The following is a 17,174-nucleotide window of genomic DNA, read 5'->3' as shown; positions in this document are numbered from 1 at the left end:
TGCCCCCCATACATAAGGAGGGAGGGTGGGCAGAGCGGGGACTGCGAGTCTCACCAGGAGGTGGCTGTGCAGAGCGCAGGGTCCACGGACGGCCTCAGCCGGGCCCTCCTGGCTTGCCCATACATAAGGAGGGAGGGTGGGCAGAGCGGGGACTGCGAGTCTCACCAGGAGGTGGCTGTGCAGAGCGCAGGGTCCAGCACGGACGGCCTGGCCACCAAGGTCCTGTGGAGGATGTTGATGACGGGTCTGGCCCTGCATAGAAAACACCCAGACATCAGCACCCCGCCTGCCTCAGGCCAGGCCAGGCTGGGGCTCAAGCTTGGGTGGCCCTGGTGATGAAGGCGAAGGCGGACGGAGATGGGGCTCCCTGCAGGCAGGGTGGGAGAGGAGAGGCCCCTATTCACCGTCGCCTTGGCTCACCGCAGCAGCACGACGCGGTCCGACAGGCTCCCCACGAGCAGGTCTGGGTAGAGGTTCTCATCCACATCCATCTTCCCACTCAGGGAGTAGCCGAAGGAGGCCAGGCCAGGGAGTCCCAGCTGCTCTCCGCGGATGACCTGGGGGCAGGGGGAAGCCCTGAAGACAAGCTCTAGGGTAGGATCTGGGGAGGGGGGCCCGGGGTGGGTAAGAAGAGGGTGGACGAGCCAAGGAGGGAAGGCCCCGGGCCCTGTCCATTCATACCTGCTGGGGCTGTTGCAGGAGCCCCCTGGAGCTGCTGTGGTAGATGTATACCGTGCCCAAGCCCTCAAACGGAGCTCCCACAGCAATGTCTGGGGAAGAGAGGCAGAGTGAGGTCACCCTGGGGACTGTGGGCCCCCTGTCGCCCCAATCCTGTGCTCCAGCCACAGAGCCCAGCATCGCCTTGACCCCACCCTGCCAGGCAGTACTCAAATCACCAGGAAACAGCTCTGTGGCTCAGGATTGAAACTGGGACCGACGGGCACCCAGCTGCCTCCTTGTATAGGTGGGGAAGTAGGTCCAGGAGAGGCAAGTGACTTACCCAGTCAGACAGCTAGTTAGTGTCTCAGGCAGGCCCACCCTCCCGATTCCCGCCAGCGGCTGCCGTTTATTTCCCCTTATTACAGTGCCTTCCATCTCCCCCACCAACCTCCCTCCAGACACCTGCTTCTCCTAATGTCCTTTGCCAGCAGGATCACAAAAGCTGGGGCTCCCCATGGCGGACTGTGCCAGGTAGGTATCAAGCCACTCATTTTGTTTAATCCTCACAAGGGTGCTGGCTGTCGGTACCACTGTCCCCACTTTATAGATGAGGAAACAGACTCAGAAAACCCAGCATCACACAGCTGATGAGTAGAGAAGAGGATCCCGGAGGCCATGCCTCTCTAGCGTGTGGGAGGGGGAGGCTAGGGATTTTCGTCACAACACGACAGTGTTAAATGTTCAAGTGTCCAGACTTGTAAAATTCCAACCATTATTTCTACGCATAAATCCAAACTGCTTCAGCTTCTTAAACTTGACTCAACTCTGAGTTTGCTGCCTTTGATCTGATAAGGCCTCTGTACACAGAATGCCAAGCTTGTTGGAGAAGTATGTGGAGGAAGAACAAGTGGGTCCTAAGTGGAAACCGGGTGACTCCCGTATCAGTAAGGGCTTTGGGCTGCATCAGCTGAACTCTCTGTCACCTGTTTGGACTATTTGGAGGCTCCTTTGCCTTCCTTTTGGTTTTCAGCTATATTCTGGGAAACTGAGGATGCCAGAGAAGGGACTTCCAGATACACCAGGTGCTCCCATGGCAACCAGGAGAACAGCCAGGTCTGATTGGTCCCTACGTGCTGCAGAGTTCTGGTGACATCCTCTATATCCAGGGCTCCCACCTTTTCCCGGCTCTTAACATCCCCCTCCTGAGACACCACATTCTTGATTTAACACCCCAGCCTTGCTCGCCCCCATCCGTCCCACATCTCCTTCCAGGGACCAGGGACCAGGGCACCAAGTTATCATATCCGATCCCTGCCCCCACACCTTCTCTGGACACCCCTCTATCATTACCCAAATATAAAGCCTGGCTTTCAACACCATCCACCTCACCCCCACACTACCTCTCTAGCCTCATCTCTGAAACAACCCCCCACACCTGCTAGGTCTGGGGACCTCAGGCAGGTGTCCTATCTCATATTGTACCCCTCGGCTCCCTTCCACGGTGCACACTCAGCCCAGCCCTCGATGCCCAGCAGTATGTTCACTCCTCGCCTGTGGTGGCTCCCTCTACACATCCCCTCTCTAGCGCTGCTGTAAGCTCCCAGGCCTGGGCCCCATCTCCTCTCCTCTTCGGGCCCTGCCAAGCTTGGTATGCAGCTGGCACTCAGTCAGTGGGGGTGCTGGGGCGGGTGTGCTGGCTCATACCTTGGAATCCATCCTGGTTGATGTCATCAATGCTGGCCACGGAGAAGCCAAAGGCGGAGCCACTGGGGCCGTGAAGGAGGAGGGAGGGGTGGGTCGGGAAGGAGGTGCCTGCCTGGTTCATGAAGACATAGACGGCACCCCCTACCTCTTCCTTCTGCTCGAAGTAATAGGGGGCACCCACCAGGAGGTCCTGCCACCTGCACAGAAGAGAAGGAGGGGGAAGAGGGAGTGTGAGGCCAGCCATCAATATGCAGCATAACTGTGGTTTAGCAGGCATAACTGTGCCAGGGCACACGGCTGTACAAGTGGCATCTCTGGCCATGCGTCGTGGGAAAGCCAAGGAAATGCCAACATGACCCCATCTAATAGAAAACACATGCGAGGAAGACATGCGTGCACAGATCACACCCAAACAGCCCACATGCACTAGAGCCAGAGAAATGACCGGCATAGACACGGAGAAGCAGGTGTCATGCAACTGACATGCAAATGCCTAGAATCCCAGAAAGTCTGATTGCAAATCAACAGACAAGAGTAATTTGCAAATCCCTGCAACAGCGTGCAAACAAATGCAAGCCTCCCTGTCTCTGCCTTGGCGAGCCTGCTCCCCTCACCATTCTCCCTGGCCCCAGAGAACGTCCCTGGATTCTCACCCATCATTGTTCAGGTCTGCCAGGGCAATGGCGCTGCCAAAATAGGAGCCCACCTGTGTGCCCTCCAGCACCTGCCTCCTCCGCAGGTCTCCGCCTACCTCCTGGCTCAGCAAGAAGACAGCACCCATATGTCGGTGCCGCGGGGCACCCGTCACAATGGTGATGTCTGTAGGGTGCAGGATGGCACTGCCCACCTGCACCGTGTACCCTGGGATGGGGGAAGGTGGTCAATCAAGGCCCCAGGTAAACTTTGTTGCCTTCTACTCTGGATGCACCCCCAAGGTCACCCCCCATTATCTTCTATTCCTCTATTCTACGTTGGGCAAGGAAGTGGCTTCTGGATGCCCACCCCCTGTCCAGTCTGCATACTGGACTGTGAGCCCCATGAGGGTAGGGACTTTGCATCGTGGCGCTCAATAAGCGCTAGTTGAACTAAATACCCTGGCCTCACCCTTCCACCAGGCACCAAAGGTGAGAGGGCCAGCGTGCCAGGGACTGAGCCCCTCCCCTCCTCTTCCACCCTTTGGGCCACCACGACTGGACTCACCAATATAGAGGTTTCCTTGGTCCTCCTGGTCCTTGTAACTGTATTCGGATAAATCCCACTCCTTCCGCTGAATCATGTAGCTGTTTCCTTCAGGAGGATTTGGGGAGAGGAGTGTAAGTCACCACCCCTTCCTCCACCATGTCCAGGCCCCCTCCCCAGAGAAGGATAATAATGACCTCTTAAAATATTTGTGCGCGTGCCCTGACTGGTTTGGCTCAGTGGATAGAGTGTCGGTCTGTGGACTGAAGGGTCCCGGGTTCGATTCCGGTCAAAGGCATGTACCTTGGTTGCGGGCACATCCCCAGTGGGAGGTGTGCAGGAGGTTGATGGCTCGGTACAGATAATGCTGCAGACTTGTCACGGCAGGAGACGGTGTCGGTGGGAGCTAACGGCGCAGGCGCAGGCGCACGCTCACAGGCACACCCACACAGTTGTGGGCACACGCTGATATGACTTGCTTGAGAGTTCTAACGGTTCTTTGGGGTTCAGATCCACGATCACATTTGTTTCTCACAGCAGCCACTAGGTCAGTGATGGCGAACCTTTTGAGCTCGGCGTGTCAGCATTTTGAAAAACCCTAACTTAACTCTGGTGCCGTGTCACATATAGAAATTTTTTGATATTTGCAACCATAGTAAAACAAAGACTTATATTTTTGATATTTATTTTATATACTTAAATGCCATTTAACAAAGAAAAATCAACCAAAAAAATGAGTTCGCGTGTCACTTCTGACACGCGTGTCATAGGTTCGCCATCACTGAACTAGGAGGTCAGGGTCCGATTCCCAGTCAGGGCACATGCCCAGGTTTCGGGTTGATCCCCAGTAGTAGGGGCCGTGCAGGAGGCAGCTGATCAATGATTCTCTCATTGATGTTTCTATCTTTCTCTCCCTCTCCCTTCATCTCTCGGAAAACAATAAAAACATATTAAAATAAAAGCAGCCCTAGCTGGTTTGGCTCAGTGGATAGAGCATCGGCCCATGGATTGAAGGTCCTGGGTTTGCTTCCAGTGAAGGGCACATGCCTTGGTGGCAGGCTTGATCTCTGGCCTTGGTCGGGGTGCATGCAGGAGGCAACCAAGCGATGTGTCTCTCTCACATTGATGTTTCTCTTTCTCTCCATCTCCCTTCCACTCTCTCTAAAAATCATGGAAAAAGTATCCTCGGGTGAGGATTAACAACAACAGCAAAATAGAATGATGGACCCTCCCCCCATTTTGCAGATGAGAAAAGTGAGGCTTAGGGATGAGGAGCTAGTTGTAGAGACATGACTGGAATCTGGTCATCCAGGCTCGTGGCGACTAGATGACACTTCCCCCACTCTGGACACTGATGCCAGACTTCATGCCATTATCTCCTCCTAGTCTTGCCCCCAAACTGGGGCTGCCCACCGGGCCCCTGCTCCCCGGGGCTACTGCTGGAGAGTACCTGCGCTCCACCAAGGTTCTAAAGGACCGGGGTGGGGGTGGGGGGGGCGGTGCAGAACCACAGGAATGAGCAGAGGCCTCAGTTCAGGTGAGCACAGAGCTGTGACTAAGACCCGGGCCAAGGGCCAAGGTTCTGGGCTCCCTCTGCCTGTTGATTCTACAACAATAGGGCACAGTAAGAGGAGATGGGTCGCTGCTGCTACAACCTGTGTGGCGGAGAAAAGCAGAGATGCAGGGGGTGTGGGCCGTGAGGCGTGTGCGCCCCGGTAGTTACAAGCATGGGTCTTGGTACAAGGAAATACTCTGCAGCCCCCAAAAGATTGACCTATATGTCTTGACATGAAAAAAAAATGCCCACAGTTTACTGTAAAGGGAAAGTAGTAGAACAGCCCGTTTAGTGTGAGTCTGTCTGTGTGTGTACTAAAGGTACCTCTATGGTCTAAAATAAGTCTGGAGGGTCCACAAGATGGAGTGTACACCGGGAAATGGGACAAGGGAGATGGGTGATGGCAGGGAGGAGAGAAGGGGCACTTTTACTCTTTATTTTACAAAATCCTACTGTACCATTTAGTAGCTGCACCTGGAGCATGCTGTGCTTTTTAAATCAGTTTTGAAGTGGCTACACTAGACGCAGATGGACCTGCATTCTAATTCAGGTTTCATAGCCTGCTGTCGGCTTGAGCCATTTACTTCACTTCTCTGAGGCTCAGTTTTCTGTAAAATGGGTATAACAATACTCGCCTCATAGAGAATCTGAAGGTTAATTAGGATAATACGTGTAAGTGCTTTCAAACAGTAGGGCTTGTGGTGGTTGCTGATACTGGCAAAGGGGGTCTGTCTCCTCTGCCCCCTAGTGTGGAGGGTCTCGGTCAGCTGTCCCAGTGGCTAACTGGGGCGGGTGGTCTCTGCTCCTCCCCTGCCCCTAGGGTCCTCACCTTTCCAGTTGTAGGCACCGGGAGCGCCGAAGTACACAGTGTTCTTGGTGAAGCCTCCGCTGGTGCCCAGCTGGCACATGCCCGTATCCAGGTAGTCAGTGTTGCTGTTGCACATCTCGTTGTGGTAGGTTTGCCAGTCGTCGGTGTGGTCCAGCTTTAGGTTGTTGCCCCGCACGTAGCACTTGCCCACCATGCGCCACTGCTCCTCCGACCCCGACCACAGCACCTGGGTGTAGCGGTGGGCACAGACCTGGGGACCCCACCCCAGCGCACAGCCTGAGCCCACAGCAGGGACTCGGGGCCCGCTGTCCCTCGGCCCTGTGCACCCCTGGCTTTGCGGGAGAGGAGCTGAAAGGGGCCTCCTAGGGATGCCTAGACCCGCATCTCCTTTCCAGAATTCAGAAATCTGCTCTGAAGGTTGGAAACACTCTTAGGAAGGCCAGAAGGTACTGGATTTGAGAGTGGCTCAGAGATTCTGGCAAAAGGAAAAGGGGAAAGGATGAGGGAATGTGGGTTCAAGCTCTCAGGTCTTAAAGGAGCTAGATCGCCAGCAGATTAAGGGACTTGCTTCTCTGCTGTCCCCAAATGACCCTGCCCTCTTAATGAAAGGACAACTAACAACAACAACAGCAGCAGCAGCTGAAACGTAGTGCTTACTACATGCCAGACACAATCCCAAGCTCTTCACACACTAAGCCTTTTAAGCCTCCTAACACTATGGAGTAGGGACAATCAGGAAATACTCTGCAGCCCCCAAAAGATTGACCTATATGTCTTGACATGAAAAAAAAATGCCCACAGTTTACTGTAAAGGGAAAGTAGTAGAACAGCCCGTTTAGTGTGAGTCTGTCTGTGTGTGTACTAAAGGTACCTCTATGGTCTAAAATAAGTCTGGAGGGTCCACAAGATGGAGTGTACACCGGGAAATGGGACAAGGGAGATGGGTGATGGCAGGGAGGAGAGAAGGGGCACTTTTACTCTTTATTTTACAAAATCCTACTGTACCATTTAGTAGCTGCACCTGGCGCATGCTGTGCTTTTTAAATCAGTTTTGAAGTTGCTACACTAGACGCAGATGGACCTGCATTCTAATTCAGGTTTCATAGCCTGCTGTCGGCTTGAGCCATTTACTTCACTTCTCTGAGGCTCAGTTTTCTGTAAAATGGGTATAACAATACTCGCCTCATAGAGAATCTGAAGGTTAATTAGGATAATACGTGTAAGTGCTTTCAAACAGTAGGGCTTGTGGTGGTTGCTGATACTGGCAAAGGGGGTCTGTCTCCTCTGCCCCCTAGTGTGGAGGGTCTCGGCCAGCTGTCCCAGTGGCTAACTGGGGCGGGTGGTCTCTGCTCCTCCCCTGCCCCTAGGGTCCTCACCTTTCCAGTTGTAGGCACCGGGAGCGCCGAAGTACACAGTGTTCTTGGTGAAGCCTCCGCTGGTGCCCAGCTGGCACATGCCCGTATCCAGGTAGTCAGTGTTGCTGTTGCACATCTCGTTGTGGTAGGTTTGCCAGTCGTCGGTGTGGTCCAGCTTTAGGTTGTTGCCCCGCACGTAGCACTTGCCCACCATGCGCCACTGCTCCTCCGACCCCGACCACAGCACCTGGGTGTAGCGGTGGGCACAGACCTGGGGACCCCACCCCAGCGCACAGCCTGAGCCCGCAGCAGGGACTCGGGGCCCGCTGTCCCTCGGCCCTGTGCACCCCTGGCTTTGCGGGAGAGGAGCTGAAAGGGGCCTCCTAGGGATGCCTGGACCCGCATCTCCTTTCCAGAATTCAGAAATCTGCTCTGAAGGTTGGAAACACTCTTAGGAAGGCCAGAAGGTACTGGATTTGAGAGTGGCTCAGAGATTCTGGCAAAAGGAAAAGGGGAAAGGATGAGGGAATGTGGGTTCAAGCTCTCAGGTCTTAAAGGAGCTAGATCGCCAGCAGATTAAGGGACTTGCTTCTCTGCTGTCCCCAAATGACCCTGCCCTCTTAATGAAAGGACAACTAACAACAACAGCAGCAGCAGCAGCTGAAACGTAGTGCTTACTACATGCCAGACACAATCCCAAGCTCTTCACATACTAAGCCTTTTAAGCTTCCTAACAACACTATGGAGTAGGGACAATCACTTTCTCCATTTTAGAGGCACAGAGAGTAAGTCTCTGTCTAAGATCTCACGTCTCGAGAGAGGCTGTCCGGCTCTGAAGTCTAAGCTGTTACGCACCAGGCCGCGCTGCCTCTCTCTCGTAGCCTCTCCCAGCACACACTCGATAAATAGTTATTGGGCAAATCAATCAGAATAGGATGCTTGCAAAACAGCCAGGGGCCAGGCAAAAACCCCGCACCAGGTCTTGTTCGTGGTGGCTTACTTTCTGTGTCCCTTCCAGCTGTGAGCTTCACTCCCACTGGCCCAGCCTGACCTGTCACCACTAAGTTCCTGGTGCTGGCACAGTGCCTGGCACACAATAGGTGCTTGCTAAAAACTTGTTGAAGGAACAGATAGATGGGTGAGCAGACAACACTGAAGGACCCAGTATCTAGAATGGCCTTAAGTGGGTCCTAGCCCCACACCATCCATAACAGAGGTCTGCATAAGGTGTTTGAGTGAAGTGATGCAAACCCGGAGCTTAAAACGGTGTTCAAATGCGGAGAGCATGGCAGTGATGGGTTTGGAGGTGATGATTGGTTGAAAGGGGGCACACTTTCTAGAATGCGGTGAATACGCTATTTCTTTAATGGATGTTGGTAACACAGGTGTATAATTTTCAAAACTCAATGCCACTTACAATCTGTACATTTTGCTGTATGTACATTTTATATCAGTGTCTAAAATCTCTCTCTCTGGGACTCAGAAACTGAGAGCCCCAGGGGCCAGCACTGAAGAATGTGGGCAGGATGCCCGGCTGGCGTGGCTCAGTGGTTGAGCATTGACCTATGAACCAGGAGGTCACGGTTAGATTCCCGGTCAGGGCATATGCCCTGGTTTCGGGCTCGATCCCCAGTGTGGGGCGTGCAGGAGGCAGCTGGTCAATGAATCTCTCTCATCATTGATGTTTCTATCTCTCTCTCTCTCTCCCTTCCTCTCTGAAATCAATAAAAATCTATTTTTTTTAAAAAAGAATGGGGCAGGAGGTGACAGCTGATAAGAGGGAGCGGCCCTCAGACCCAAACCAAGTGAGCTGAGGTCAGCAGGATTGTCCCTCTTCCGACAGCCAGCCAGCCTCCCCGGAAGGAGCAAGACCAGGCCACACAGCCTGAGGGCCTATCTGCCCTTTTCTCTTTACTGTTCCTATAGCTGTTCCCACGAAGGGTGAGCAACCCAGGGGGTAGCAGGGGTGGGGCAGGGAGGAAGTGTGATTCAGACAGGACCCAGGCCATGCTGGGTCTTGGGAGAGTGCCAGACCCCCCCTCCCTCCCCATAAATGCAGGGTTGAGACACAGAAAGCCATAGACGTAGTCATTTGCAAAGCCCCTGCTCATGCACCAAGGACCCCCTCTGTCCTCTGATTTCTCCGCAGCTCCGGGGAGATGAAGGAGAGGGCTGAAGGGGGGAACCGACTGGAGCACCCACTTACCAGGACTCTGCCTGCAGGGCCCTGGCTGGCCACAGTCACCCCAAGCCACATGTCCTCGATTTTGTGATGGTCAGGGTCATCTGTGGGCATGGGAGGGATCATGGGTCAGGGCACCCCATCCTCCCAGTGCCCAGAGCTTCCAGAGGGCAGGGGTTAGTCCATCTCGGGTGCTCCACTCCAGCAGGGCAGCCGTCCCTCCTCCCTCCTCCAGCCCCCCCAGTCTGAGCTCCCATATGGTCCCATTCTCCTCTAAGACTCCCTCTTCCCAGCTGGACAAGAAGTGACTAGAAACTGCCCAGGTGAGCCTTCATCTCCTCCAGGTCATTTCTCCCTTTGCTACCCTCTCCACCAGCCTCCTGACCCAGCACTGATCCCCAGCCCCTTCCCCTCACTTTTCTCTGTGATGTCCATCCTCTCACAGTCGTCCTTGTGGGCACTGAGTGGGCACAGGTACACAGCACCGGTCCGGTTGGTATAGCCATCAGACATGGCGAGGTCACGGGGAGCACCAACCAGGAGCCTGTGGGGCAAGGAGGTAGGGGGCCTGGGCTCAGACTCCCCAAAGCCCACTTCAAACAGCTTGCTGTTTAACATGCATGTACTGAGCATATCTGCTCTGCCAGGCTGTGTGCCAGGCTCTGGGGTCAGGAGATAAATGGATCCCAGCCCCTGACCTCCAGGAGCACGCCCGTAGGAGAAGGCAGGCAGGAAGCAGACCTCTGCAGTCCGCGCCTCATGAGAGGAAAGCAGGGTGCAAACCAGCCCCGATTCTGCATGAGGGGCAGCCAGGGAAGAGGGGACCTGGTCTGAGTCTGAGAATGATGACCAGGCCGCCAGGTGAGGAAGGGGAGGAAGGGCACTTTAGGCATATGTGTGGCGTGGGCCCGGGGCCAGGAAGCATGCGCAAGCAGGATGATTCAGGTATCTGCAGGGTCCTGGCCCAGCTGGAATCCAGGAACCTGGGGAGAGACAAGAGTGCAGGGTGCAAAGGGCCTTGGGGAGCCACGGAGGGATATTGAGCAAGGTCAGATCTGGGAGTCACATGGTCAGATCTGGGAGCCACATGGTCAGATCTGGGAGCCACATGGTCAGATCTGGGAGTCACATGGTCAGATCTGGAGTGACATGGTCAGATCTGGGTTTTGGAAGGAATGCTTTGGCCTCTGAGATGAAGGTAGACCGAAAGAGAGCAAGCCTGGAGGGATCCCGGTGCAGGGCTCAACCTCCAGGAGGACCTGGGAGAAAACGTGTAAGAGGTGGCGTGGGGTCAGTTGTTGGGACCCTGGGTCCTTCCACTCGAAGCCATCTGAGGACTTAGATCTAGGAGGAGTGGACCCCTAAGGAATCTGAGTGATGCTTACACCCCCACCCCCACTGCCACCTTAAGACAGGCACACGGGTATTGGGTAGGACTGGGTACTCGACATTTTGGACATTCTGTCCCCAGGGCAGTGTTCTTGGAAAGTGGGAATGAGAGTGGACATGGATCCCCAGCCTGCCCATCTTTAGGGACATTGACTACAAGTTCCAACAAGAATGCTTAGGATCCCAGCCACCCCTCCCTACCAGAGAGGTGACTAGAGGACAGAAAGGCAGGGGATTCGCCTCGGAATCATATCTCAAGAGTCCTTGGACCACCAGCATCAGAAATCCCTGGGATATGTGTTCAAAAGGCAAATTCCTCAGCCCATCACAGACCACCTGAATTGAATAGGAATATTCAAACCTGCCTGTTTAACATGTACCCCAAATATTGTACACCCAGTTTGAGAACCCAGTTCTACCACTCCTTACTCTCCCCGCATCATCGCATCATCTCTCTGTAGCCCCTGGACCTTCGGCCAGGACCGCCTCTTTGATTCTCATGGACCCAGCCTCCTGGGTGGCAGGCACCTCCTAGGAGCCCCTCCGTCGGGCCCCAGCAATACTAGCGTCCTGAGGCTCCCAGCTCAGAACTCAGGCTCTGGGCCTCTTGCCAGAGTCTGGAGGTGCCATACCCCGCCTGCAGCTCTTGCCTGGAACCTGTGAGTGAAGGTTTCAGGGAGTGGGCAGGGCGGGGCCTAGGCATGCCAGGACTTGGGTGCCTCTGCCCACTGGGTGTCAGGAATGCACGGCCTGGAGGTGCTGGGAAGGGGGTGGGGCCCCTGCCTGCACCTTACACCTTAGCTCAGACCTCACCCTGGGGAAGTGTTAGGCGGTGCTAGGCAGAAAGGCTGGCAGGGGGCCAGTGTGGCAGCCAGGCCCAGTTAGTCACCCTCTGTCTAAGCTCAGGAGGGTGCCTGACCACCCATGGACACCCCCCCCTAGGGAGCCTGACAGGTGAGAGAGGGAAGCCTTTCGAAAGGAGCATTCCAGCTTGGGAGCCTAAGGGTCCGGTTGTAAGGTTTGTTCTGCTTCAAGGGGCAATTTCCTTTCCCTTTCTGAGCCTTGAGTGCCTCATCTGTGAAATGGGGACAGCAGCTGTCCCGACAATCTCCAGGGTTGTTGGGGGAACCAATGGGTTCTCCCTTTGAAAGGACTTTCTGATTATGAAGCCATGGTCGGTGTGAACAGTGTCCTTCTGATTATTGAGACACCAGGACTGGCCCCAGCACACCCCAGGCACCCGGGAGTTTCTGTCCCACCAGGTTAGGGAGCCTGGAGCTGAGGACACATAGCAGACGAGTCCAGTTATTTAGAGGGAGCAGAGGATGGGGCACAGCAGCACTTCCAATGCCTAAGAAGACCAGACAACCACTAAGGTGGGGGTGGGGCCCTGGCAGCTGGAGTCATTCCAGGGTAGGAGCTCAGAGTTGGCTGGTAGAGGCTGGGGTCATGCTACAGTGACCCTGAAGGGGTGGGTCCAGGCCTCAGTGGGCGAGAGGAGGCCAGGCTGCCTCCCAGGACTGCAATGCCATGGAAGTGTTGCTGCTCCTGCTGCTGCTTGCCCAAGATGTCTGAGGGAGGGAGCTGAGGGTCCCCTCCTCTTAGCCTCCTGGGGAACCAGGCAGGCAGAGCTGGGCACAAAGGCAACTGGACTGAAATAAATCCCCTTACCATCTATACCCTCCCCGGCCTTGCCCCAACCAGTCTTGTGCCTACTGATGGGCAGCAGGGCAATGCCAGGCCCACATCCCCAGCCCCACCCTCCCCAGAGATTCCACAGGGAGCCCCCACTCCCACCCCCTGGAGTATTTTTAGCTCCAACTTGGCTTGTTCAGAGGCCCTTTAAGGCCCTCTGGCTCCCAGCCCAGGATCCAATGGGTCTACAGTCAGAGGACTGCGAGTGGATGGAGGAAGGTGGTGTGCAGAGGGTCAGATCCAGCTGCCTCCAGCCACAGCCAGATGTGGGAGCACCCAGAGGGTGGGAGAGACCTTACTGACATGCAAATGTATTACACATTAATATGCAAATGAGCACTCTGCTGCCTGCTGTTGGATCCGGTCCAGATCCGAGAATCCAAAAGCTGACCCCTTCTGGACCACCACTGAGCCCACCCTCCCAGCGGCAGTCAGAAGGAAGGAGGCTAGGAGGGAGGCTTTGCCCAGCCCCTGGAGCAAGAAGAGATCAGATCAAACCTCTCCTGGAGTCTGGGCTGGGGTTGGTGGGCAGGGAGCCCCTCCGGGAGGTAGGGGAATGGGTAAGATGACCTCTTAAAGGCTTTCAAAGAGCTGTCTCCTCACCCTCTCCTGTGGCTCCAGCCAGACAGCCCCTCCTGGCCCCTGGGGAGCCCCCTGAGCCCCAAGTTCTGGAAAAGCACTTCCTCACTCCTGCCTCTCACTTCTTTGACAGTTCAAGGCTAATGCAACAGCCAAGTAGAAAGTAGTAGAATGGGAGGGGACTGGTGTATGAGGCCCAGGGGTGTCAGGGCACCAGGCTGGCTCACCCCAAAGAGACGAAGGCCCCCCTGGGATACTGGAGTGTGGGGTGATGCTCAGAGAAACAGGCTCCTCCCCTCAGGGGGGGCGCTGGGGTGGCTCCAGTGGAGAGGGCCAGAGGGTCCAGCACTCAGGCTAATGGGCCCCCATGCCTTACTCCTCAGGGTGCCCTTCCACCTCAGGGCTAGAAGCTGGTTGGGGAGGGGGCTGCCCCAGCTCTGAGCCCTGAGCCCGCGGGCAGCAGTTCTCAGATGCCTGGATCCCAGCTCTGTGCCAACTCTGCTGCCGGAATTAGCCATCTCCCAGAGGCCGGTCCTGCGGTGGCTGAGACTGCAGCCCTCTCTGTCCTCCCCTTACTTCTTACGCTGCCCAGCCAGCCCCCTCTCCTCTCTGGTGACTCAGCCCTAGAACCAGAGCAACAAGCGGGAGGAAGGGATAGAATGAGGGAGGACAGGAGAAAGAGACCTAGGCCCGAGCCTCCAATAAAAGGGAACAAGGCCGGTTTTCTCATTTCTTCTCCCTCTCTCTTGCTCCTTAGTATTTTTTCCATATTTGATCCCCGAGGGCATTCTTCATGTCATCTAACCTCAATTCCTCTTGCTGCAGTGGACATCCTCTTTCCCCTTTGTTTAGCTCTGACCGAGCCCCTCTCTTTTTCTACAGGATCGGGCTTCCCCTGCCTCCCACCCCATTGGAAGCTCCTGGGCCCGGACTGGTCAGTGGAGAGAGCCAGAGGAAAGGACACTAGGCCACATGCAGCCTTCTGCCTGCAGCGGCAGCCTGCTTTGCCCGTTTCCTTTGGCACGAGCCTTGGAGGCTGCCAGGTGGCTGTTCTGCCCGGGAAACATGTTTGCGGAGAGCACAGCAGGTAATCCCGGTTCCTGCCTCCCTCGGGGATGACCTCATCTTCCAGGAGGCCCAGCCACCCTCACCCCAGGCTTCCCAGAAACCCTCATTGCCTGGCAAGGGCGAGAGGGAGAGAGGGCCCTGGAGGTATCTCCCACAAGGTCAGGCCAGACCAGGACACTGGATTCCCAGGAGGCAATGAAGAGCAGGTGCTAAAGGCGGGGAGCCAATGGCCATCTCCCTGAAGAATAGTCCCTCTGTCTCCCCAGGGGTCCTCATGCGCCTCACCAAGAAGCCCAAAGCCACCGGGTCCTCTGCCCCACTCCTCACCCCTCAGGTCCAGCGACTGAGAAATTGGGGCCTGGGTTGGGGTGAGCCTCTTACGTTTGTGGGCAGGGAACCCCAGCCCAGAGGTGGAGCTGATGGGGAACAAAGAGGGTCTGCACCTGGGGTTTTTAACCATTTCCGGGATAAGGCCTTCTTTGAGAATATGATGAACGCTACGCTCTCCCAGCTCCCACCCCCAGAACAACACACAAACACACATGATTTTACATGTGCTTTCGGGGATCTCTGCCCCTCTGGAAAACCTCCTGTGAGCCCCAAACGAAGAGTTTGTTCAGGACCACGGACCCTTTCCCTTTTCCAAAGGGACCCTGAGGCGAACAGAAGAGAAGACTGTGACTCGATTGCTGGTTTCCCTGAGCTGCGCACTCAGGCAGCTGTTCACATCTGGCTACACAGCTGGCTACAGCCAAGCCCAGCTGGGCCAGCTGGCTCTCCCAAAGGGCCAAGGAGCAGAAGTCGGTGAGACGAGGAGATGAGCCAGGATCTAGAACCACCCCTGGGGAAGACTGAGTGGCCCAGAAGTCTATCTAGAACTACCTGCTTCTGAGGTCCATTAGTTTTAGAACCTCTGGGCTTTTGTCAGGCCTAATGCCACCTCTAGCTGCCCAGGAAAAAAAAAAGTAGAACTTCTCTGCTCAGCCATCTTGGGTGAGGCCCATGGATAGTGAGGGTGTATCCAGGTCCTGGCAGGAGCCCTCAGCTGCAGAGCATTTGACACACATTCTCTCATGGAAGCCCCACTCTTACCCCATGAAGAAGGTGTTGTTCCCCTTCCCCTGACATGGGAGGAAATGCAGGCCCCGGTATGAGTGACAGATGCGAGAGACAGGTCATTGGCAATGGAACTCTGCAGCTTCTTCTCTCTCCACAATGCCGAGTGGCCTCTTCCAGGGCAACAGAGGCAGGAAGGAGCAATACAGATCCAGGTCCAACCCAACCCCTCTTTGGGGAAAACTGGCCCAGAGAAGGGAAATATCTTGCTCAAGGTCACCTAGCAAAGGGGGGAGGGTGTTACGGAATCCTTTATTGACTCCAGCTTCCCATTATTTCCTCTTGCTTCTCTGATCTTCTCTTTACACCGATGCTGCCTTAGCATGGAAAGCCTTTTTCCGGATCGGCGCAGAAAGAGCACCAATTTTAGAAACTTGTGTTGATGGTCACTTAGAGTCTCCAAAAGATGGAGGACTGGCCAAGGCCGGGCCGCAGCCGCTGGGGCAGGGCTGCGAAGGCTGTGGTGACCTTAGCCTCTGCAGAAGCGACGTGGAATTAAGCCAGTTCAGGTAGGCAGACTGGGCAGGGGCTGGGCCAGCAGGGCAGGAGCCAAGTTTGGACTTTGACATTCCTCAAGTTTCTACCGGCCGCAGCCAGAGTTGGAAGAGGTTTCAACACACCCTTTTTATGACCACGTCTTCTTGCTCAGAGGGGTCAGACGCCAGGTGGGGGCAGAGGTTTGGTAGGTGACCCCACTCAAAGTGACAGGGCCTGCCTGACCTGTCCTAACTACCTTCCCTCCTGGGACAGCCTCACCTCCCCACCCCCCTTCCCTTCCCGAACATCTGAAACCTGGACATGCCCCTCAGGGCATGAGTGTGTGGTGAGCGTGGAGGAGGGGCCCGGAGCGCAGGATGCAGCCTCGGTCCCCTCTGTCCCTTATGCCTAGCTCTTCCCTTCCTTCTTGCAGCTGGTAGGGAAGGAGAACAGAAGGAACAGAAAAACACCATTTCCCTCTTCAAACCAAACAAACACTCTCAGGGTTAAAGACTCAACATGAATCTGTGGAATGCAGGAAAGATGTCTGCTGGGAGGGTGTCACTGCTGGCCTGGGGGTGAGGGGGCAGGAGAGCCAGCAGGATTTGGGACAGCTCCTCCTCTCTCTTCTACTCCCCCACCCTCAAGGGATCAGAGGGAGGCCCCTGGACAGCTCCAAACACCCAGACTCATCACCTCACCCTCCAGCTGCGGAGAGGCCGAGAACCCCTCCAGTCTGTCTCTGCAGAGGGTGCGGCTGGCGTGGCCGCAGACTTAATGGGAGGTGTCAAGGGAGAGAGCTTAAATGCATGTGCCCATAGGTCCTCCCCAGGAACCGGGTGAGGGAGATCCAATAGGCCTCTATCCTGCAGTTTTCCCAGCTCCCATCCCTGGAGAATAAGGGGCATGCGGTGTACTAGGTACTCAATTCACAGAAGGGAAGGGGCTCAGGGAAGCGGAACCCCAATGCTGCTCTCCAGGGAGGTTTAAAGGGCTGAGGGGCTGCGTCTAGACAGGTTCTGGCTGGGTCAGCACTTGCCAATGATGACTGCCCCACCCCCCATCCCCATCCCACGCCTAATCCCTTCACTTCCCGCCAAATCTCCGCAGCAGGAGGGCTGCCCAGGTCCCCACCCGCTTAATCTCTGCTCACAGTCGCCGGAGGCCCGTGGGCCAGGACTCCGACTCAAGTCCGGATCCACACCGCACCCTGCACTCGCACACACTCTCTCTCGCCCACTGCACCCCCGCCGGCCTCACTCACAGGTTGCGCTGCTGCGGCTCCGTCTGCCGATGGAGGGCGACCGAGTAGCCGAAGAGGCTGCCCGGGTTCCCGGCCTCCTTCACCACCAGGAATCGGGTGTCCAGGTTGAAGGCGGAGGCGAC

At 55.8% G+C, this 17,174-nt stretch overlaps 1 protein-coding gene across 1 annotated transcript in view; it reads right to left on the bottom strand.

The window, feature by feature from the left end:
- The window catches only part of ITGA3 (integrin, alpha 3 (antigen CD49C, alpha 3 subunit of VLA-3 receptor)), a gene marked incomplete at its 5' end in the record, with an annotated part of 30,125 nt that extends 12,951 nt beyond the window's left edge, over positions 1-17,174 (bottom strand). The window contains 10 exons of the mRNA XM_005868209.2: positions 166-252; positions 421-557; positions 682-770; positions 2,365-2,561; positions 3,018-3,225; positions 3,565-3,651; positions 7,304-7,553; positions 9,489-9,568; positions 9,881-10,008; positions 17,053-17,174. Coding sequence (XP_005868271.1) covers positions 166-252; positions 421-557; positions 682-770; positions 2,365-2,561; positions 3,018-3,225; positions 3,565-3,651; positions 7,304-7,553; positions 9,489-9,568; positions 9,881-10,008; positions 17,053-17,174 — 1,385 coding nt within the window. The remainder of the gene's footprint in view (positions 1-165; positions 253-420; positions 558-681; positions 771-2,364; positions 2,562-3,017; positions 3,226-3,564; positions 3,652-7,303; positions 7,554-9,488; positions 9,569-9,880; positions 10,009-17,052) is intronic.

The sequence above is a fragment of the Myotis brandtii genome, unplaced genomic scaffold (assembly GCF_000412655.1).
Source record: "Myotis brandtii unplaced genomic scaffold, ASM41265v1 scaffold265, whole genome shotgun sequence".
NCBI lineage: Eukaryota > Metazoa > Chordata > Mammalia > Chiroptera > Vespertilionidae > Myotis > Myotis brandtii.
Note: the sequence above shows the minus strand (reverse complement) of the source record. Positions and strands in the feature narration are given on the sequence as shown.